Source organism: Rhea pennata, chromosome 20 (assembly GCF_028389875.1).
Source record: "Rhea pennata isolate bPtePen1 chromosome 20, bPtePen1.pri, whole genome shotgun sequence".
NCBI lineage: Eukaryota > Metazoa > Chordata > Aves > Rheiformes > Rheidae > Rhea > Rhea pennata.
This window is the reverse complement of record NC_084682.1, coordinates 12,723,885-12,739,955: the sequence shown is the minus strand read 5'-3', so window position 1 is coordinate 12,739,955 and position 16,071 is coordinate 12,723,885. Positions and strand designations below refer to the sequence as shown.

The window sequence follows — 16,071 nt, the reverse complement described above, 5'->3', positions numbered from 1 at the left end:
GATCTTGAGGTCCAATTCAACCTTCTTAGCTTTCTAAGGCCAGGATAAGAAACAGAAAATCTATTTTCCCCACCTTCCCAAAAGGCTGATCCTCTCTTTTGCACAAACCTGAAAAACATGAAACAACACAGAATCACACACATCTGGGAAAAGAGTTTCTCTTTCACACATTGCAGAATCTACTCACAACTGTTTTGAAAGGTGGTTTTTAAATGTGTAAGAATGAATAAATTATAGAGAGGTCTGTGGTTATTTCAATGCTTTCTGATTTTCCTTGTTACTTTAGAATAGGATTTTGACAGATGAGTAAGGGAAGTACCTCAAGTCTGCACAGTGATAGAATTGATTTAGGAAGCTGCTTGAACGAAAGCAGTGAGATAGATTAATCTTAAACAACACAATGATTTCAGTGCAGGAAAAGGGGGATACAGGCGCTTATTTTTTCAGTTATCTAATGAAACCTGTCTTTGCTCAGATCAGTTACATTCTTTCTTGCATTGAAATATATCTCTGGAGAAAGCAGGCTTCATCTTACCACAATAAACATAATAAAAATTTAAGTTGGGGTGAAAGGCAAAGCAGCCTGCTCCTTCACCTCACTGCCAGGAAAAGGTCTTCAGAGAGCTTTCATCTCGTACTGTAAGCTCCTGGTTAAAATTTAAATATACTGAGCCAACAAGCAGCCTCCAGCAGTCTTTTAATAATGACCACATAAGCATCAGAATGCAGCTAAAGAATCTTTTTCCTTCCCCTGCACTGTGCAATGCCAAGGCAAATCTTGGCAGGGGTATATGTGCCCACTGTGGCTACTTCTCCCCCAAAATTGGCAGCTCCACTCCACACACCAACCTGCTATGCTTCCCAAACACAACCCTAGGTGCACATCCTTCCAGCTGCCAGCACGTTCCTGCTCCATGTCCAGCTCTTCTATTAATTTACTGGGTTTTTGAAGGGGCCCTTGGCTTTCAACATAGTCCATTCTCATAGTCCAGAATATCTCCTGCAGCTCAGATCAGATGAGGTGTGTAGCACCTGGCCCTTCACATGCATTGGGCCAGCAGTCAGGGAGCTGGACAGGGGACAAATGGTGGGGAGATGCTCCTCTGCTCTCAGTGCTGAGAACCAACACCGAACAGTTGTGTGCAGCAGTGCAGGGCAAAAAGGCTCTCCCAAGAAAAAGCAGTGCAGAATACCAAGAGGATAAGGATATGGTCCAGAAAAAGAGCAGTAACCTCTTGTTTCTGTTTTATTTGCAAAGGGATCTGAGGTAGAACATGTCCAAGACAAACGGGTGTTTTACGTTTGCTGGCAAGACTGCTGCTTGAAGTTATCACAGCCTGAGTCCTCCTCAGCTCACAGTGAAATCCATTCCTGGGATCTCCCTCTCATGAAATAGAAATGCTGACTTCTTTGGGGCAAAGCTGTGTAGTTCCCCCACTCACATATGTGACTCATTTCTTGGTTTTCCACTTCTGCTGCATTTACATTGGAATTCCTAATGGTTGTTGTTTTGCATCCTACAAGCCCTGACAACTGCTCATAGCCTTTTCTTCCACCAAAGCAACATTTCTACAGTTACCCTCTGTTTGCGTAGTTTAACGAGAAGCCTGGAAGGTCCCTAGGGACTTGCAACTGGTGGCTGCCCCCATGCAGACCACATCACTAGTAAGGCAGCAGCATTCAGCCTCAGAGAGATGCCTGTGGGGAGGTTCAGCTGGCACTCAAAAAATGTTACAGCTGTCTGTCCTGAAGGAAGCAGCAAAGGCAGCCCAAGAGAAACAATTATGTTGCTGCAGCTGATGAAGATAGACCTGGCAGACTGCTGGCCATGCCCTGGGGACTGTGCAGACCTCAGCCAGATGCACTCACTCTGCCAGACCCTCTCTGGTCCCCTGCAGGGTCTGCAGCACTGCCCACCCTGTGTCTGCTGTGGTCTCCTTCAGCCCATCCCGCCTCCATCCATCTTCAGCTCACCACATCTCCTAGCCCACCACCACCTGCAGGTTCCCCTTCCCATGAGGGCCTAGCACAAGTCCTGTAAACATACTGCCACTCCTTCTCCAAGCTTTTATGTGCTCACAACTCTTGTTCCTTCCTCTCCCTTCTCCTGTTGAATTTTACTGCAGAGGTGCTGTGCCCCTCCAGTACACACCCTAGGGACATATCTGCATTGGGAAAATCCTTATGTTTCCTGGAAGATCACTAGCCTCCCTTCTGTCTGTTTCTGTTTAATGGCTCATATTTAATCTGTGATTACTGGGCTGATGCACAATCTCCAATACAACTGGCCAGGCCTCTTGGCAAGGGCACAGGCCCTGCACCAAATGCTAGTTTTGATGAAAAGATTAGTGACATTCCCATATACCTATATGCATATGGAAATCAGGTATTTAAAAGGGCACATGCAAAGAACATTTGCTGAGAGTTTCCTCCAAGACATCTTTCACAAGCATCAGACATCTCTTTTCTGACATTTATTTCCTTGGCTTGAGCTAAGGAAGCTGTGAGTATGAAGGAGAGAAATTGCTAACAAGGTCTTGCTTTGGAAGAGTACTTATTCGATTATAATGTTTTATTTTTAAATTTCCCCCTCTTGAGCTTTTTTTCAATAAACTTGTGACTTTCTCTAAGATTCTGTAAGATTTTAACATAATAATAATCAGAGTTTTAACTAACAAAAATAGTATCAGTAAGTAAACCTTATTACATCTCAGTGTAACCTTAACAGTCAACCAACAAATTCTGTCACATACATGCTCTGAGCAATGAACACAAGATGGGAATTTGATCTCCTGATCAGAAGATTCCACTCTCTATCAGTGTCTGCCCTCCTCAGTGCTGTCTTAAGGAAACAGCTGTTTTGTTACTTTATTGATAAAATATTCTCTTACTTTGTAACTCGCTCCTGAAAAGTGCTTTGGAGACATGAAATTCAGCTTTTAGTGACAAACACAACGGAAACATCTTGAAGGAAATTACATATTACTTACATAATATTCAGTAAACTTACACAGCTATGACATGAATTCTGATGAAAAAAAGAGACACTGACCTGCTACATACTCACTGAACACCTGAGCACGGAGTGCATCAGTGTCTGTGAAATGTGATAGCCTCATTAAAGACCATTCAATTCTGCTGTTCTAGAACTGAGTGCTTGACTTTGCTGCCATAATACTTTATATAGTCACATCACACCAAAAAGTATCAGTGGAGACAAGATTCAGGCATGAGAAGCATCATCCAGCTCTAGCCCAGGCCACACTAATACATGCTGGCAGCCTCTTTGATCAAAAAGAAGGGGCAGAGGTAGAGGAAGGTGAGCAAAAATCCTCTTCCATTAATTGCCGTGTACATTCAAGCCACCATATAGATCTAGGAATTACAACAAAGGTCAAGAAGGGAAAAAATCAAGAGTTCGCTTTTCCCAGTGAAGGCTGGGACAAGATCAAAATGGCAATAATGGACTAAGGAAACCAACAGAATACCAGAGAAGAGCAGGGTGTTTAACAGTCATAAACATGGTTGCAACCATCAATCTCACACTCCTACCGAAGAGGAAAGCTGCAAAGCAAGAGGGAGAAGACCATTTCATATTTCATATTCTGCCTATGAGTTCTAATTTTACGGACATATTCAGGTCTGCATGATCTCAGCCTGAGGTTTTTCTTCCTACCCCTTGTGCTGGGGGTGGAGGGGAAGAACACATGAAAACATGACTCATGCACAAATCAGTGCAGCACTGCCAGTCTGCAGTTACCCTCACACCTATGAACTTGAGAGGAACAAAACTAGGATAAAAAGGAACTGAGAAAAGAACAGGAGAAGAAACAGGGTAAAAACTAGACACATGCTTCCCCAGCGATGTAGCATATTGCAATCAGAAATGGAACACTGAACAGAGATAGCTCAAAGTTCAGTTGCTGTGCAAATGTTACAATCTGCTTTTGCACTTTGCAAACCATGCAGACAAACTTCTGCCATAAACTGAGGGGAATGTGTGTTCTGCAGTTGTATCCTTGAACAAAGGCTCCTTCTACTAATAACTGCAGAGATGCAAGAGCCCAGGGAATACAGAATTTAAGCCTTTTCTTGAGTTCTGAATTTATGTCACATATCATTCCTTTGTTTTGATTTCATGTATTACACAGTGGCAGAAAGTTCTCTAGAAATGAGTCAGTCTTAAGGCACAGGTGGATAGATTAATTTTACTGATGACTGACCTGTATCTATAAATGCCAACAACTATTATCAGCATTTCTGAAGAACTTACCTATTCATTTCATTAAATCTGAAATGGTGTTCATGCCTTAACCTTCAACATCACTCTCTTCTTTAAGAAGAAAAGCATATTTACCAAGTCATTGTAGACTTGGACTTTTATAGTCATTTACTATTCAATATTTGAAAAAGTGGGTTTATGGTTCCAGTGTTTAGTGTTTCTGTTTGCCCAGCAAGTGTCATCAATTATCTGTATCATTATGTCATGGTAACAAAATGCCTTGAAAAAATGGAGGTTTTTCCACAGTATCTGTGGAAACACAAAGATTCTGGGGCTTAATGTGTTACAGACTCCTTCCCCTATCTAGGGAAAATGGCAAAGGAAGGGCTTGAAAAGTCTCCAGACCGTGACTCTTCTTGTCCTTCTTGTAGAGAAAAGCTGCTGAGTGCTCCCAGGCTGGAGGTGGTGGATCATGGTTCTTGTGTCTGGTGCACAGTGGAGGCAGAGGTGCTTATGAGATCTTGAGGAAGGCTTTTGCGTGCTTCCTGCATCCGGCGCCGTGCCCTCTGGAAAGCCTCTGCAACACAGCAGGTGAGAGCAAGCCAGAATGTATCACTGGATAACGAACAAACGCAGCCTCAGGGAAGGGGAGGGATGAGTCTCTCCAATTAACATCATCTCTTCAAGAACAGGAATCTCACTTCCTAGTACTAACTCCCACAAACAAAGCACCAGGTACTTGCTGCTCTCTCTATTTATTTCTAGTACTGTGCTTTCTCTGTGCATAACAGAATGAGAGACAGAGCCTGTGCACTACAGCCACGTGCCAGGCAAGACTGAGCAACCCAGCCAAGGCTTTGACCTCACAGAGTGGCTGTCCTCCCACTTGCTGATAGCTGACGCCTCCAGAACTTTCCAGCAATTTCAGATCAGAATATCAAACCTCTGCTGTGGTAGTCTCAGACTCAAGGGGGTGGTTACACTCACAGCCATGCATTCTCCATAAATCCCCTGCCCACTCTGTAAAAAGGGGGCAAAAGTGAGCCAAAGGCTCCTCGGGGGCGGGGGAGGTAAGATGAAAACCCTACCCAAAACGTTGTAGACAGAGCTCTGCTGACTAAAGCCTCCAAATCGTTCCAGTACACTCTGCATGCGCTGTCTCAAGGCACTGGTTTCCAGAAAAGCTCTGCAGGGAAGTACAAGGTCAGGGCTAGCACAACACACAACAGAAGATGGAGCTTGCACCCACTTTGCAGCACTTACTTAGACTGTTGCAGGCAGTGAAGCCGGAATGTGACACTCCCTGTTGTCTTTGTGCGAAAGCCAAGGCGGCTCAGACGTTTGCCCTGCAGCAAAAGCACAAGTTAGAATAACCAGAGCCTGCAGCTTGCTATGGCAGGCTGATCTCTAGTAACCACACACCTCACCACAAACAGTACCAACCATTGTGCGCATAAAGTTTCTCGTGAATAGTTCTGGGCTGCACTGAAGGCAGAACCTGATTACTAGTGAGCTGATAGCACAGTGCTGCAGAAAGGTTTTAGTCATTGCTTCAGGGGTTATCCCCACTCAAAACTGCTACTAAGACTGGCTTGTTTATTAGTCCAGCAAGCACCTCAGCAGCTTTCCTGAGCATGTGGAAATTTTGTTTGCCCTACATTCCTGTCGGCTTCTTGCTTCAACGAGCTGTTCCAAGGTCAGTACAGCCCAGGTTCCTTAGAAACACATGTGAAGACTAGAGCTGGTAAGAGATGCTAACCTGAGGGATGTTTCCCATGTATAACATGGGCCAGCAGAAGCAGAGGCAAGACAGGGTAAAGTAAGCTTTAGTCTCTGTGCAGACACTTCTCTAAGTTGTATACAACCCAGAGGGCAGACAGCTCTACCACAGGGTTTATCCACTCCTCTGTTCCTGCTCACAAGTCCCACAGAGGATCCATTTCTTTTGTCATAGGGATGGAACCATCAGCTCATTCTTGCTCAAATCTGGCCAAGGCTGCTAACAGGAACTTGAACTTGATAGCAGAATCTAACATTTTCCAGAAAGAGCAGTTGAACCCACCGTGAAAGTTGTTGGTATCCTGACATAAGTTAGGTCCTCCAGCTCAGGAGATCCACCAATGAAAAATCTTCTCAGCTCAGAGACTGTCCCCAACTCCACAGGGCGCCAGGTAGGGATGGTAAGCGTGTGGAGACCTGATTGACAATGACAGGCTAGTTTAGTTGCTACAGCCAATTAATCCATTCAGAGTCACAGAGGAAAGCGTGATAGATGGATACCATGGCAGGCTGGAAATGAAAACATTGCACCGTATATCTATATGTTTTCCCAGTGACTCAGCCCCAGACAGTCACACACAGGCTGCACTGAAACTGCTCCCTGCTCATGAAGAGCATCTCCTTACTATATTAGGATGTCTGATGTGACCCTCAGATTCCAAGTCAGACAGAGAAGAACTACCACTGTTGCAGACATGGAGATGCTGCACCACTCCAGGGCTTTACTGCACAAGATTTTCAGACAGACCACTGAAGGAGTAAGGACAGCAGCACATGATGCTTCTCAGCAACAAGCAAAATGGTTCAGGACACACAAGATCCCTCTTTGCTGCCTCACAGGGAGCTAACCATACCCTTCAGTATGTACAGGAAAACCCTCCCCATAACAGGCTGAGTCCACTCCCAAGAGAACCACTCAACTCTCATTCCCCTAGTACTTAACATACTAATCCAAATACATTTTACCTGGAGAGGCTGGCAGCACCAAAGAGCCATATCCTTCAACACGATACCTCTGCCAGAAATCCAAGGAAAGAACCTCAAAGTAAAGAACAGGCCACTGAGGAAGACAGTCTGCAAGGAAAGAGAGCAGATGACAGTTGTGTAAAATCTGCAAATGGAGATCATCACTGAGAACTAGTTTGTTAAATACCCACGTCCACTAGCAGGAAGTCCTCTCCATATTTCTTCTAGAATGACAAACCAAGACATACGGGTGATTATCTTTCCCTATAAGATCTGGACCCTCAGACTTCCGGATGAAAAGGGAAATACTGGTAAGAGGCTAAAAATTTGGGAATTTTTTTGTTTTGATGACTTTCTGAGAACAAGTCCAAATTGGTTGCTCAATTGGCCTTGTGAAGTTAAGACAATCTTTTCTGAACGATGTGATGCAAAACAAGGGCATTTTTTAATCTTCAACAGATACCTGTTTCACTGTTACTGGAGAGTTACTAACTTGGATTTTCTTACAAGCTTCCATTCCAAGCATTTCTTTTCTCTACTGTGTACTAAACACATCGTATTTATTCTAGGCTGAAAGGGCATTAGTGTTGGTTGTATACGCTAATCCAATCCTACTGGATTCAAGTGGCAAGGCATGACGTGAAGCTGTCCGTAGTGATAGCAATGGGGTTGGTCATGAAGAAAGAGCAATGTAGTGATGGGGTAGAAAAAGGCAGCAAACAAGCCCAGCTTAAAATAGAGCCAGGAGTTTCAAAGTGACATAAACTATATTAAGATTATACAGGTCATTTAGTGTGTCTACAAACATAAGACTCGGCACAGACTTCTGATTGTATACAAAAAAGCTGCCAGTTTCTTCAGCTGCAGCATCCCCATACTCTGAGTGGTATGGTGGGCATGGTACCACAGATCACTCTGCCCATCATTTTGAGGGAGACAAACTATAGATTCAGAATTGGATAGAACTGAGTATGGCCTGGAAGCAGCACAACACAGTACTCCATGCAAATACTGACACATTGCTGTGCAGAAGATATTTGCTGCATGCCCGGAGGTTGTGTGGTGATGGGGTGATTGTTTGCTGAATATGCAACACTCTCCTTCGTTGATGTCTGCCCACATGGCATGATATCTACCTACACTGTGATGAGGAGATTTCAGAGTTTCACCTTTTAGAGCCACAAGGAAACACACCTTCCGATTCATCTTCTTGGGTGAAAAACATCTCCAAAGTAAACAGGTAGCAGAAGTATGCCACATTATCCTAGAAAAGAGGAACATGGTAGAGATCAGTTCCTGGACAGGAGAAAAATCCAGCACTAGTATTACAGTGGGGACATAGAGAGCACAGAGAAAAGAACTAATGGGGAGAGGAAGCAGTGGTGCTCTAGATGAGATCAATCATACTGCACTAATGAACACACGGCTGCAGGAGGGACCAGCACATAGCTTCTGGTGCCATGTACATTGAACAGGCTGTTAAAACTAATGAAAAGGGGGAAGTGACACATCTCAAAAGACAAGTCAGCCATTGGCATAATTATTATACATCATCAGAATCTTTACAGGAACCCAGCAAAATACCTCAAACAACAGGATTACTGAAATGCTGTATGATAATGGTTTTATAATATGCAAATTAGCTTTTACAAAGATATGAAAAGGCTGGTAAAATTCAAATCTAGCTATCTATAAGGGAGGAGCTGGAGACAGCAATTGAACTAACTTCCCAGATAGGAGTGAGAAATCACTGTGAGAAATCAATTTAGAGACTGTGTATTTCAATCTTAGTCAAGCCAGAACAATGTTTCATTAACTCTGAGCATTTGAGAGAACAAAAATCAAAGCTCCAAAGGCAATCAACCAAAAGGACGAAAAAAGTTAGGCTCTAGAAACCGCTTCAAAATTCTATTCAAACACAGTGGCACTCTGAGAAGTGTCAGAAATGTTGAAGTCAAATGTATAACCAGAATGAGGAGAATCCCAAATACAATCTGCTCTAGAAAGCAGCTCTCAAATCAGAACCTTTGTTGAATAAACCCATGGATGGTAGCACTATATAGTCCACCTCAGAGTATGCCTATTCAGGCTCTGCTCTTCTGGTTTGAAAGCATCCTTACCCTGCCCACTTTCTTGGTGGCACAGGTCTGTGTCACTCCGGAGAGCTGCTGGAATGCTGGGCTCGACCACCCTAGGAGAAAAGGAGGATGTGAACCCAGTAGTGAATGTCTGTGTGAGAGGAAGGACTCATCAGCCAGAGCAGCTCAAAGGAGAACATCAGTCCTAGATGTTCAATCCACAGTGAATTTCCATAGGGGCATCCCATCTTCCTGTTGTAATTACCATATTTCAGAACTTCATGGAATTGTGTATGACAGCACAAGCTCCACCTTAAGAGAAAAGGGACCTTACCTAAAAATACAGAGTAGCAAAAGCAACAGCCCTTCAGACATACATCAGGGCTATAGCCAAAGAGGGGAGCCAGGCCCATAGTTTCAGGGTGATGAAACAAGAAGTAGGATGCACACATTAATGCTGGGAGCCTTACTTCTAAGCTAAGACTTAATACTTTAGCATCAGCAAAAAAACATGAGAAAATGTTGGCTGCCAGTGAAATCAGACAGGGTTACTACTAAAATGGAGAAGACAGGAAGGCTGTTCTCTGCAGTATCAGGAACAAACTTGGTTAGTTTACTGGACACCACCACTGCTGGTTGAGAAGCTGACGGTCCTTTATGTCCGAGTCTGATTTGGAAGGGACAAGAGGTGAAGATGCTACTTTCTCCCAGATGTCAGTTTAGTTCACAGCACTGAGTTCTGTACTTATAGCTCTGGCAGCCTCCAGTCAGATCCCAGCCCGTACGCTAATTTTTACTGATTTTTAGCAGAGTTGATCTGATGCATTAGCCAAAGTATGGCTTATATCTTAAACTACTGTGATATGGCTGGAAACAGGGATACTCACATTTAGGCAGCTCCAGAAAGAAATGAACATAGAGGTTGTCATACTCATAGCCTTGAGCTGAAACTGAGAAGAAGAGAGAATGGACATTCAGCCTCTTGCTTCTACATAAACTCCTCCAGTACTCACTGTAGAGTATGGGAGATGCAGCACCAGCCATCTCAGGGATAGTCAGTTACTGCTGGAAGATGGGAAAAGCCAGGTTCTTCCACACAACAGAATATGACCCTTGGAGAAGATTCTTTCACAGGATAAGCCTTGTCCCCACCACCAGGTTATGGAGGTTCCATGTTTAATTGCTTTCTTTGCTATAATCTATATTAATTCCTCAATCTGTTCTTCTTCAGACTTGTACGTTCTCCTACAATAGCTGCCGTGTTTGTAATCTCCAATCTGTTAATGTCACTCAGGGGATTAATCCACAAAAACAGAGAAGGAAGAGAAAGAGGACAGAGGAGAAGAAGGAGGAGGAAGAAAAGGAGGCTAGGGAGAGAATCATCTGTTCTGGACAGGCCTGTGAATCAAGAATCCTTGGACTCTTTCTAGCCTTAGCCATTTCAGCAGGCCCAGTTTTTGCCCCTACAGTGACTGTTCATAATAAGGACTCACCTACTTCCCCATTCACAAACAGCCGCAGTGTACCAGGAAGAGGCTACGAGAATGAGCAGATAAAGAAGATAAAAAAGTTAGTGACTGTTGGTGGAACCTCACACAATCCCCTCCCAACAAGATGTCACATGGATATTTCATGGCTGCTTGTACTTCAAGGCTTCATCCTTTGACTTGCTTCCTGCTGGTCAGGAAGGAATTATGACTTCCAGTATTATCTCACCATCATTTCCAGAAGTGACCAGTTTCTCTGGATAGAGCCTCCCTAGAGAGACCAAATTCCCAGATTGCCAGCATTCACCACTCTGTAAATCAGGACTTTTACAGTACATCAGAATGGATATAAGATGCAGTCTGAAGTCGTTTGCACAAATCATAGCCCTCTTCCCGCTGCAGTGCTCCTGCACTAGCCCATGAATAAAACAAGTACAGGAAGAGCTGAAACGCACTTCTGAAATACAAGAAGGAGTAGAAAAACTTTCACGCATTGGAAAAAAAAAGATTTGAGCAGAAAAGATTCCAGCTGGGTAATTTAGTTAGCAGTGAAAGCATACAAGAGTTTCAGTTTGGAGGTGGGAGGGCTATTTACTTGAACTGAATAACACAATCTGTCTGGCATTCAAGAAGCTAATAGCAACCACTGCCCTAAAATATAAACTTTCCTTCCTTCCTTCTAAGTGTTATTACAGTCAAAAGCCTTCAGACAATGTGTGCAGTCTCACAGAGAGCATTCTCTGCTGCAGGTCTGACAGATGCACATTGGACCTCCACAGGCTCCACACCCATTGCAAACGGATCCTTTCTGCCTAGTTTTCAGTAGGAAGTCACACAGTAAAAGCTGCCAAAATATCCCAAGAATTAGACGATCTTTGGAGACTTGGCACAAACAGCAGTCATGCTAACCAGGTCACCAGACCCTAAAAGGTAGACCTCCAGGTTTCTACTGAGTGCCAGTGGTACTCACCATTTCAAATTCTGAGCCTACAAGGCCACTGAGGTATTCTTTGTGCCGACTATACAGCTGAAAACACAGAAAAAGTGCATTACAAAAAGTGTAATTTTGATTATATGTTTTTGCTTATATTATTGCAGAAATAAATTGGTTTTATTTTATACCCATTTTAAGTTGTTGACAGGCATAGCTAACAGTTCTTTCATTGTTACAGCAGATACAGAATAATGTAAAAATGTAAGAATCTAATACAACTAAAGACGCATAACTGCTAACACTGCATGAAACTTCAGCTTCTGAGAAGACCGTGTCAAAAGCCAATCCAGAGAAAAAAAAAGAAACTCCAAAAAATCAGTAGCTCTTAAATAAAAGAGTTCTAATACCACAAGCACAAACTATTCCACTGAAATGAATGAACAGGAAATCAGTGTCGCTAAATCATGATTTCCTCATTGACCTCAAATGCAATAAGGAAGTGTACAAATCAAAAACTGAAACAGATTAATAACCTGTATAAACTGCCAAAGGCAAAAGGCAATTCAACAAGGTCAAGGCACAAAATGAGATCTAAGTATCCTGAAACATCAAGGGTAAGAAGAAACCATTCTGCAATTATACATGCAACAAGAGGAAGATCAAGGAGAGAGTTGGCCCACTGCTCAAAAAGGAAGGAATACCATCAGCAGCTGACACTAAAAAAGACAAGCATTTATGTGCTTTCTTGCATCAGTCCTATCTAAAAACATCAACTGCTGTCAGTGGTCAACATAGCTAATACCAGTGACAAACAGACGACAAGACCTCAACCTAGACGAAGGAATGGAGCAGAACATTCAGGAAGTATTTGAATGAGTTGGAGTTTTCAAACTGCTAGGCAGATGAGATTCATCTTCAGTGACGTTCATCTTACCTAAGTTTAGGTGTCCATAGCACTAATGTTTATGTCTATGTGAGGGTCTGAGTTCCCTCTGCCAAGTACAGAGAACTAGTCAGTATAATCAGTGAAAGCTGGTCCTTACATCTCTAAACACACGCTGCTCTCGTTCCTCCTCCTCCTGCTGCACTTGGACAGATGCATTCTCGATGGTGTATTTCCACAGCTCTCGCTTCTCTCCATCCAGCTCAATTCTGTAGAGCCCCAAAAGACATGGGCAAACCTCTCCCATTAGGCAAAAAACAGGCCCATGCAGCAATATTAGCAACCACGTCATTCCCTCCCTACAAGCCTGTGAAGTAACATAAGGGCACTAACGACCTTCTCCTCACTCCCAAGTGCCTGCCGGCTTCAATGGCTCATGAAGGGTCACTCACATTCTGCATAGACATAACCTGCACCCCTAGGGGCTGTCCAAAGCTCAAATCACATGCCCGGTGACAACAAGTACAAGTACACAATAATTTGTCTCAGAAGTCTCTGGAACAAAGCTAAAAATTATCCCTCAACTTAAATGCTGAGCCACTGCCTGGAAGTTGACCTGGGGTATCAATTTTGGCCCTTTTTATCAGTCCCACTAGTGGTACTAGCCCTGTCCCACTCACCGGTAGGCTCCTTTTGTGCCAGTAAAGTCAGGCTTCACTGTGATCACGCCATTGCTGTCTACCTTGATTGTGCAAAGAACATGTTCATATTCCCTGTGACCAAGCCTAATGGAAGATACCAAGAAGACAAAGACTGTCTAAATAGGGCATATGTACATTTTTTTGCTCCGGACTAGCAGAGCTAGTAAATGTACATGGAGACACAGAAGGGAAGAAATGCACCCATGCTTCCTTAGTAGTATAAGAAGTCTTTGGGAGGGATACATTCAGTTCCTCCCAGCTGGGGTAAGAGGAAGGAAATAGTACCTGGAATTACTGAACTCTTAGAATGCCCTCCTCTTGACTAATGAAAAAGGTAGGTGATTTGAGAAAAGGGGGGGAGATGAGTTTCCATCTGGGAGACTAGATCAGTTCAAGATTTTACTTACTTTCCATAAGGACCCAAGTCCCCCATGATGTACATAGTCTGAACAGGAGTGTTAATCACATGATTGTTCTTTATAAATTCTTCCGAGGGCTCCCAGGTGATGACTTTTGACTTCAGAGAACTCCCTTCTCTGTCAATGACAGGACAGCACAACGCACATCTGTCAGACAGTCAGATACACCCACACCACAACAGCCTGGTACAGACAGCACTGAACACTCCAGGATGAAAAGTCACAGCACCAGTTCTGAGCGCAAAAGCCAGTTCCTGAGAGGTCTCAGTATGCAATTCAAGCTGCCAACTTCAACAGAAAGCAGCAAGCTCTGAGTCCTAGTTTGCACTCACATTGGCCGACGGTCTTGTCTTCTCCTCCTCACAGTGGCCATTCTCTCTGCCAGATATGATGGCACCTCATGAGCTGAGTCAGTTACTTTCTGGCAGTGCTGGAAGAGAGAAAAACAATTAGAACTAGCCTAGTTACAACAGGACATCTTTCTCAAACAGAGTGTTACTCTCAGAAGAGAATATAGATAGTTACACACACACACACGCAGGGACAAACTGCTAAAACACTCTAGATTTCATTTGCCAGTCTTGTGGCAAAGCACAGCTGAACTTGAACTGCACCCAGTAAGTCACCTAGAGTACAACTCTACAAAGCCAAGTACCTCCAAGCTGTCATTGCAAACCCTCCTGAAAGGGGGAGATCTTATCCTGGGTCTGGGGTACCAGGTGAGCATACCGCTACTGCCTTGCAAAGGCTGTATACTCTCCTGCTTTCACAATGTCCAACCCCTTTCTGCATTCCTAAGAAATGTCAAACATTCCCCTGTGCCCTAAAAAGCTGTAGGCCTGGCCTTGCTGACAGATAGTACTGAACATGATCATGTGAAACTAAGAGTTGGTACCTCCTCCAGGTTGGTGAATCGGTCATGATCAGTGTAGGTGAAGATGCGATAGTTCTTCCGACCTCCAGCCCTCTCCAGTTTCAGGATCTCCTCGTGGTACTGCCGGTCCAGGGGCGTCTGACAGGCTGACTCATTTTGGTAGAGATCCACCTCAAACTGAGAGCATCAGAGGTAAAGTGCAAAAGCTGCACTTCCCCAGCACAGAGCCAGAAAAGCTTTTTCAGTTGAGATTTTTAAAGACATCAAAGACAAGTAAGATCCTTTGGGAATCCCAGCCAACAGCCTTACACCCAGGACGGCCCTGACACCACTCTGGGACGTGGTGGCCCACAGCACCCAGCACTGCCCTCGCAGAGGGGCTCAGACACCGCAGCTCACCTCAAAAGGGAGAAAATCCGAGGGGGGAGAAAACCCGAGGAGGAGAAAACCCGAGGAGGAGAAAACCCGAGTGGGTGTGCGGAGAGGTGGGAGATTCGGCTCTCCGGGGGCCACAGACAGGCAGAGCACAAACCCGGTCCAACTGGCCCCAGGCCCACAGGCTGGCGGGCTCCCGGCCGCAGGCCACGATGCCCAGGGTGGCAGCAGGGCCGGCGGCCCTGGTGGGAGGCCAGGCCCCACTGCCGCTGCCACGCACCCACCTGGCTGAAAAGCTTCTCCTGCCAAGCCACCACGGCCTCCTCCTCCTCGTCCGGGGGCCGCCGGGCACCTGCGCGACAGGGGCTGGTGACCTCTGGCAGCGCCGCTGAGAGCGCTGCCGCCTCCGGGGCACCCCCGGGGCGCCGGCACGTACCGGGCGCGGCGCGGGTGGCCCGGCCGAGGAGCTCGGTGCCGCGCGGGCCGGGGGCCGGCGGCAGCGGGCCCTGCTGCAGCAGGAGGCCGGCGGAGGTGAGCCGCTGGATGCGGACCCTGCGGGGAGGCAGCACAGCGTCACGGCGGGCCGCGCCGCGCCGCGCCGGGGCGGGCGGGGGCGCGCAGCGGCCCTCACCGGAGGCGCAGATTGCGCACGGGGTCGCGGGAGCGATACACTGCGCCGGCCGCGTCCGCGCTCCACAGCGGCTCCTCCATGGCCGCCTCCCCATGGACACGGCGGCGCGCGGGGCGGTGCTAGCGCCCCCCGCGGCCGGCGGGCGGCGGCCGCGCCGCTGCCCGCCATGGCCCGGCCCGCCGTGCCCGCTGCTGGCCGCCCCGCCGCCCCTGGGCCCCTGGCAAAGCTGAAGCGGGAGGACGCGCCTGCAGCGCCCGCCGCGGCCGGGGGCCGAGGCCGAGAGCCGTGAGGTGGGGACCAGGCCCTTAGCAGCGGCGTTTGGTGGGACCTCGTTGCTGAGCTCCAGGAAGAAGGGGTGAAGGCATCCCTGTGCACCTCCCGTGTCCCGGGCTAGAGCTGCAGCCTGCCTCGTCCGCAAGCTGTGCTGCGCTCTTGACCCTCCTTGTTGCTCTCTCTAACCTTCCCTCCTCCCTCCTTTTTGAGATTCAGCACCCAGAAATGAACACTTCAGATGCCAGGTGCAAGTACGCTAGGGATCCTTATAACGTCATTTTCTGTTTTATTTAATACTGCTTTCCTAATCGTGCCTACCATTCGGCTGACTGCTTGACTGCTCGGGAGGTGACATCCTCATGGAAACCACCCGTTGTCACTCTAAGGCCTCATCCTCGAGTGAGGATGCCACAGCGATCTCAGAGCCTGTCATTTTGTGTGTGAGATGC

General features: G+C 46.1%; 1 protein-coding gene across 6 annotated transcripts; it reads right to left on the bottom strand.

Annotated features, from left to right (window-relative positions):
* Positions 1-2,459: 2,459 nt before the first annotated feature.
* On the bottom strand, positions 2,460-15,430 carry MKS1 (MKS transition zone complex subunit 1). Of its 6 annotated transcripts, XM_062592599.1 has the most exons (18): positions 15,350-15,430; positions 15,155-15,270; positions 15,003-15,070; positions 14,365-14,520; positions 13,802-13,899; positions 13,458-13,586; positions 13,030-13,134; positions 12,510-12,618; positions 11,503-11,559; positions 10,539-10,581; positions 9,933-9,995; positions 9,088-9,158; positions 8,162-8,231; positions 6,968-7,075; positions 6,285-6,418; positions 5,486-5,568; positions 5,311-5,408; positions 4,608-4,799 (listed from the first exon to the last, which is right to left on the bottom strand). In XM_062592599.1, the coding sequence occupies exons 1-18, from the start codon at positions 15,427-15,429 to the stop codon at positions 4,693-4,695; spliced, it is 1,695 nt and encodes a 564-aa protein (XP_062448583.1). In that variant the 5' UTR covers position 15,430; the 3' UTR covers positions 4,608-4,692. The 6 variants fall into 6 exon arrangements, with proteins under 6 accessions (XP_062448580.1, XP_062448578.1, XP_062448581.1 ...); XM_062592596.1 differs by lacking the exon at positions 5,311-5,408 and having other exon boundaries at positions 2,460-4,799; XM_062592595.1 differs by having other exon boundaries at positions 15,003-15,270.
* Between the last annotated feature and the right edge of the window lie 641 nt (positions 15,431-16,071).

Coding starts and splice junctions, on each gene's coding strand:
- MKS1 (XM_062592594.1), bottom strand. CDS start 15,429: ATGGAGGAGCCGCTGTGGAGCGCGGACGCGGCCGGCGCAGTGTATCGC. Junction 15,271..15,349: donor GTGCGCAATCTGCGCCTCCG/GTGAGGGCCGCT, acceptor GCCTCCCCGCAG/GGTCCGCATCCAGCGGCTCA. Junction 11,560..12,509: donor AGCAGCGTGTGTTTAGAGAT/GTAAGGACCAGC, acceptor CTGTGTTTTCAG/CTGTATAGTCGGCACAAAGA.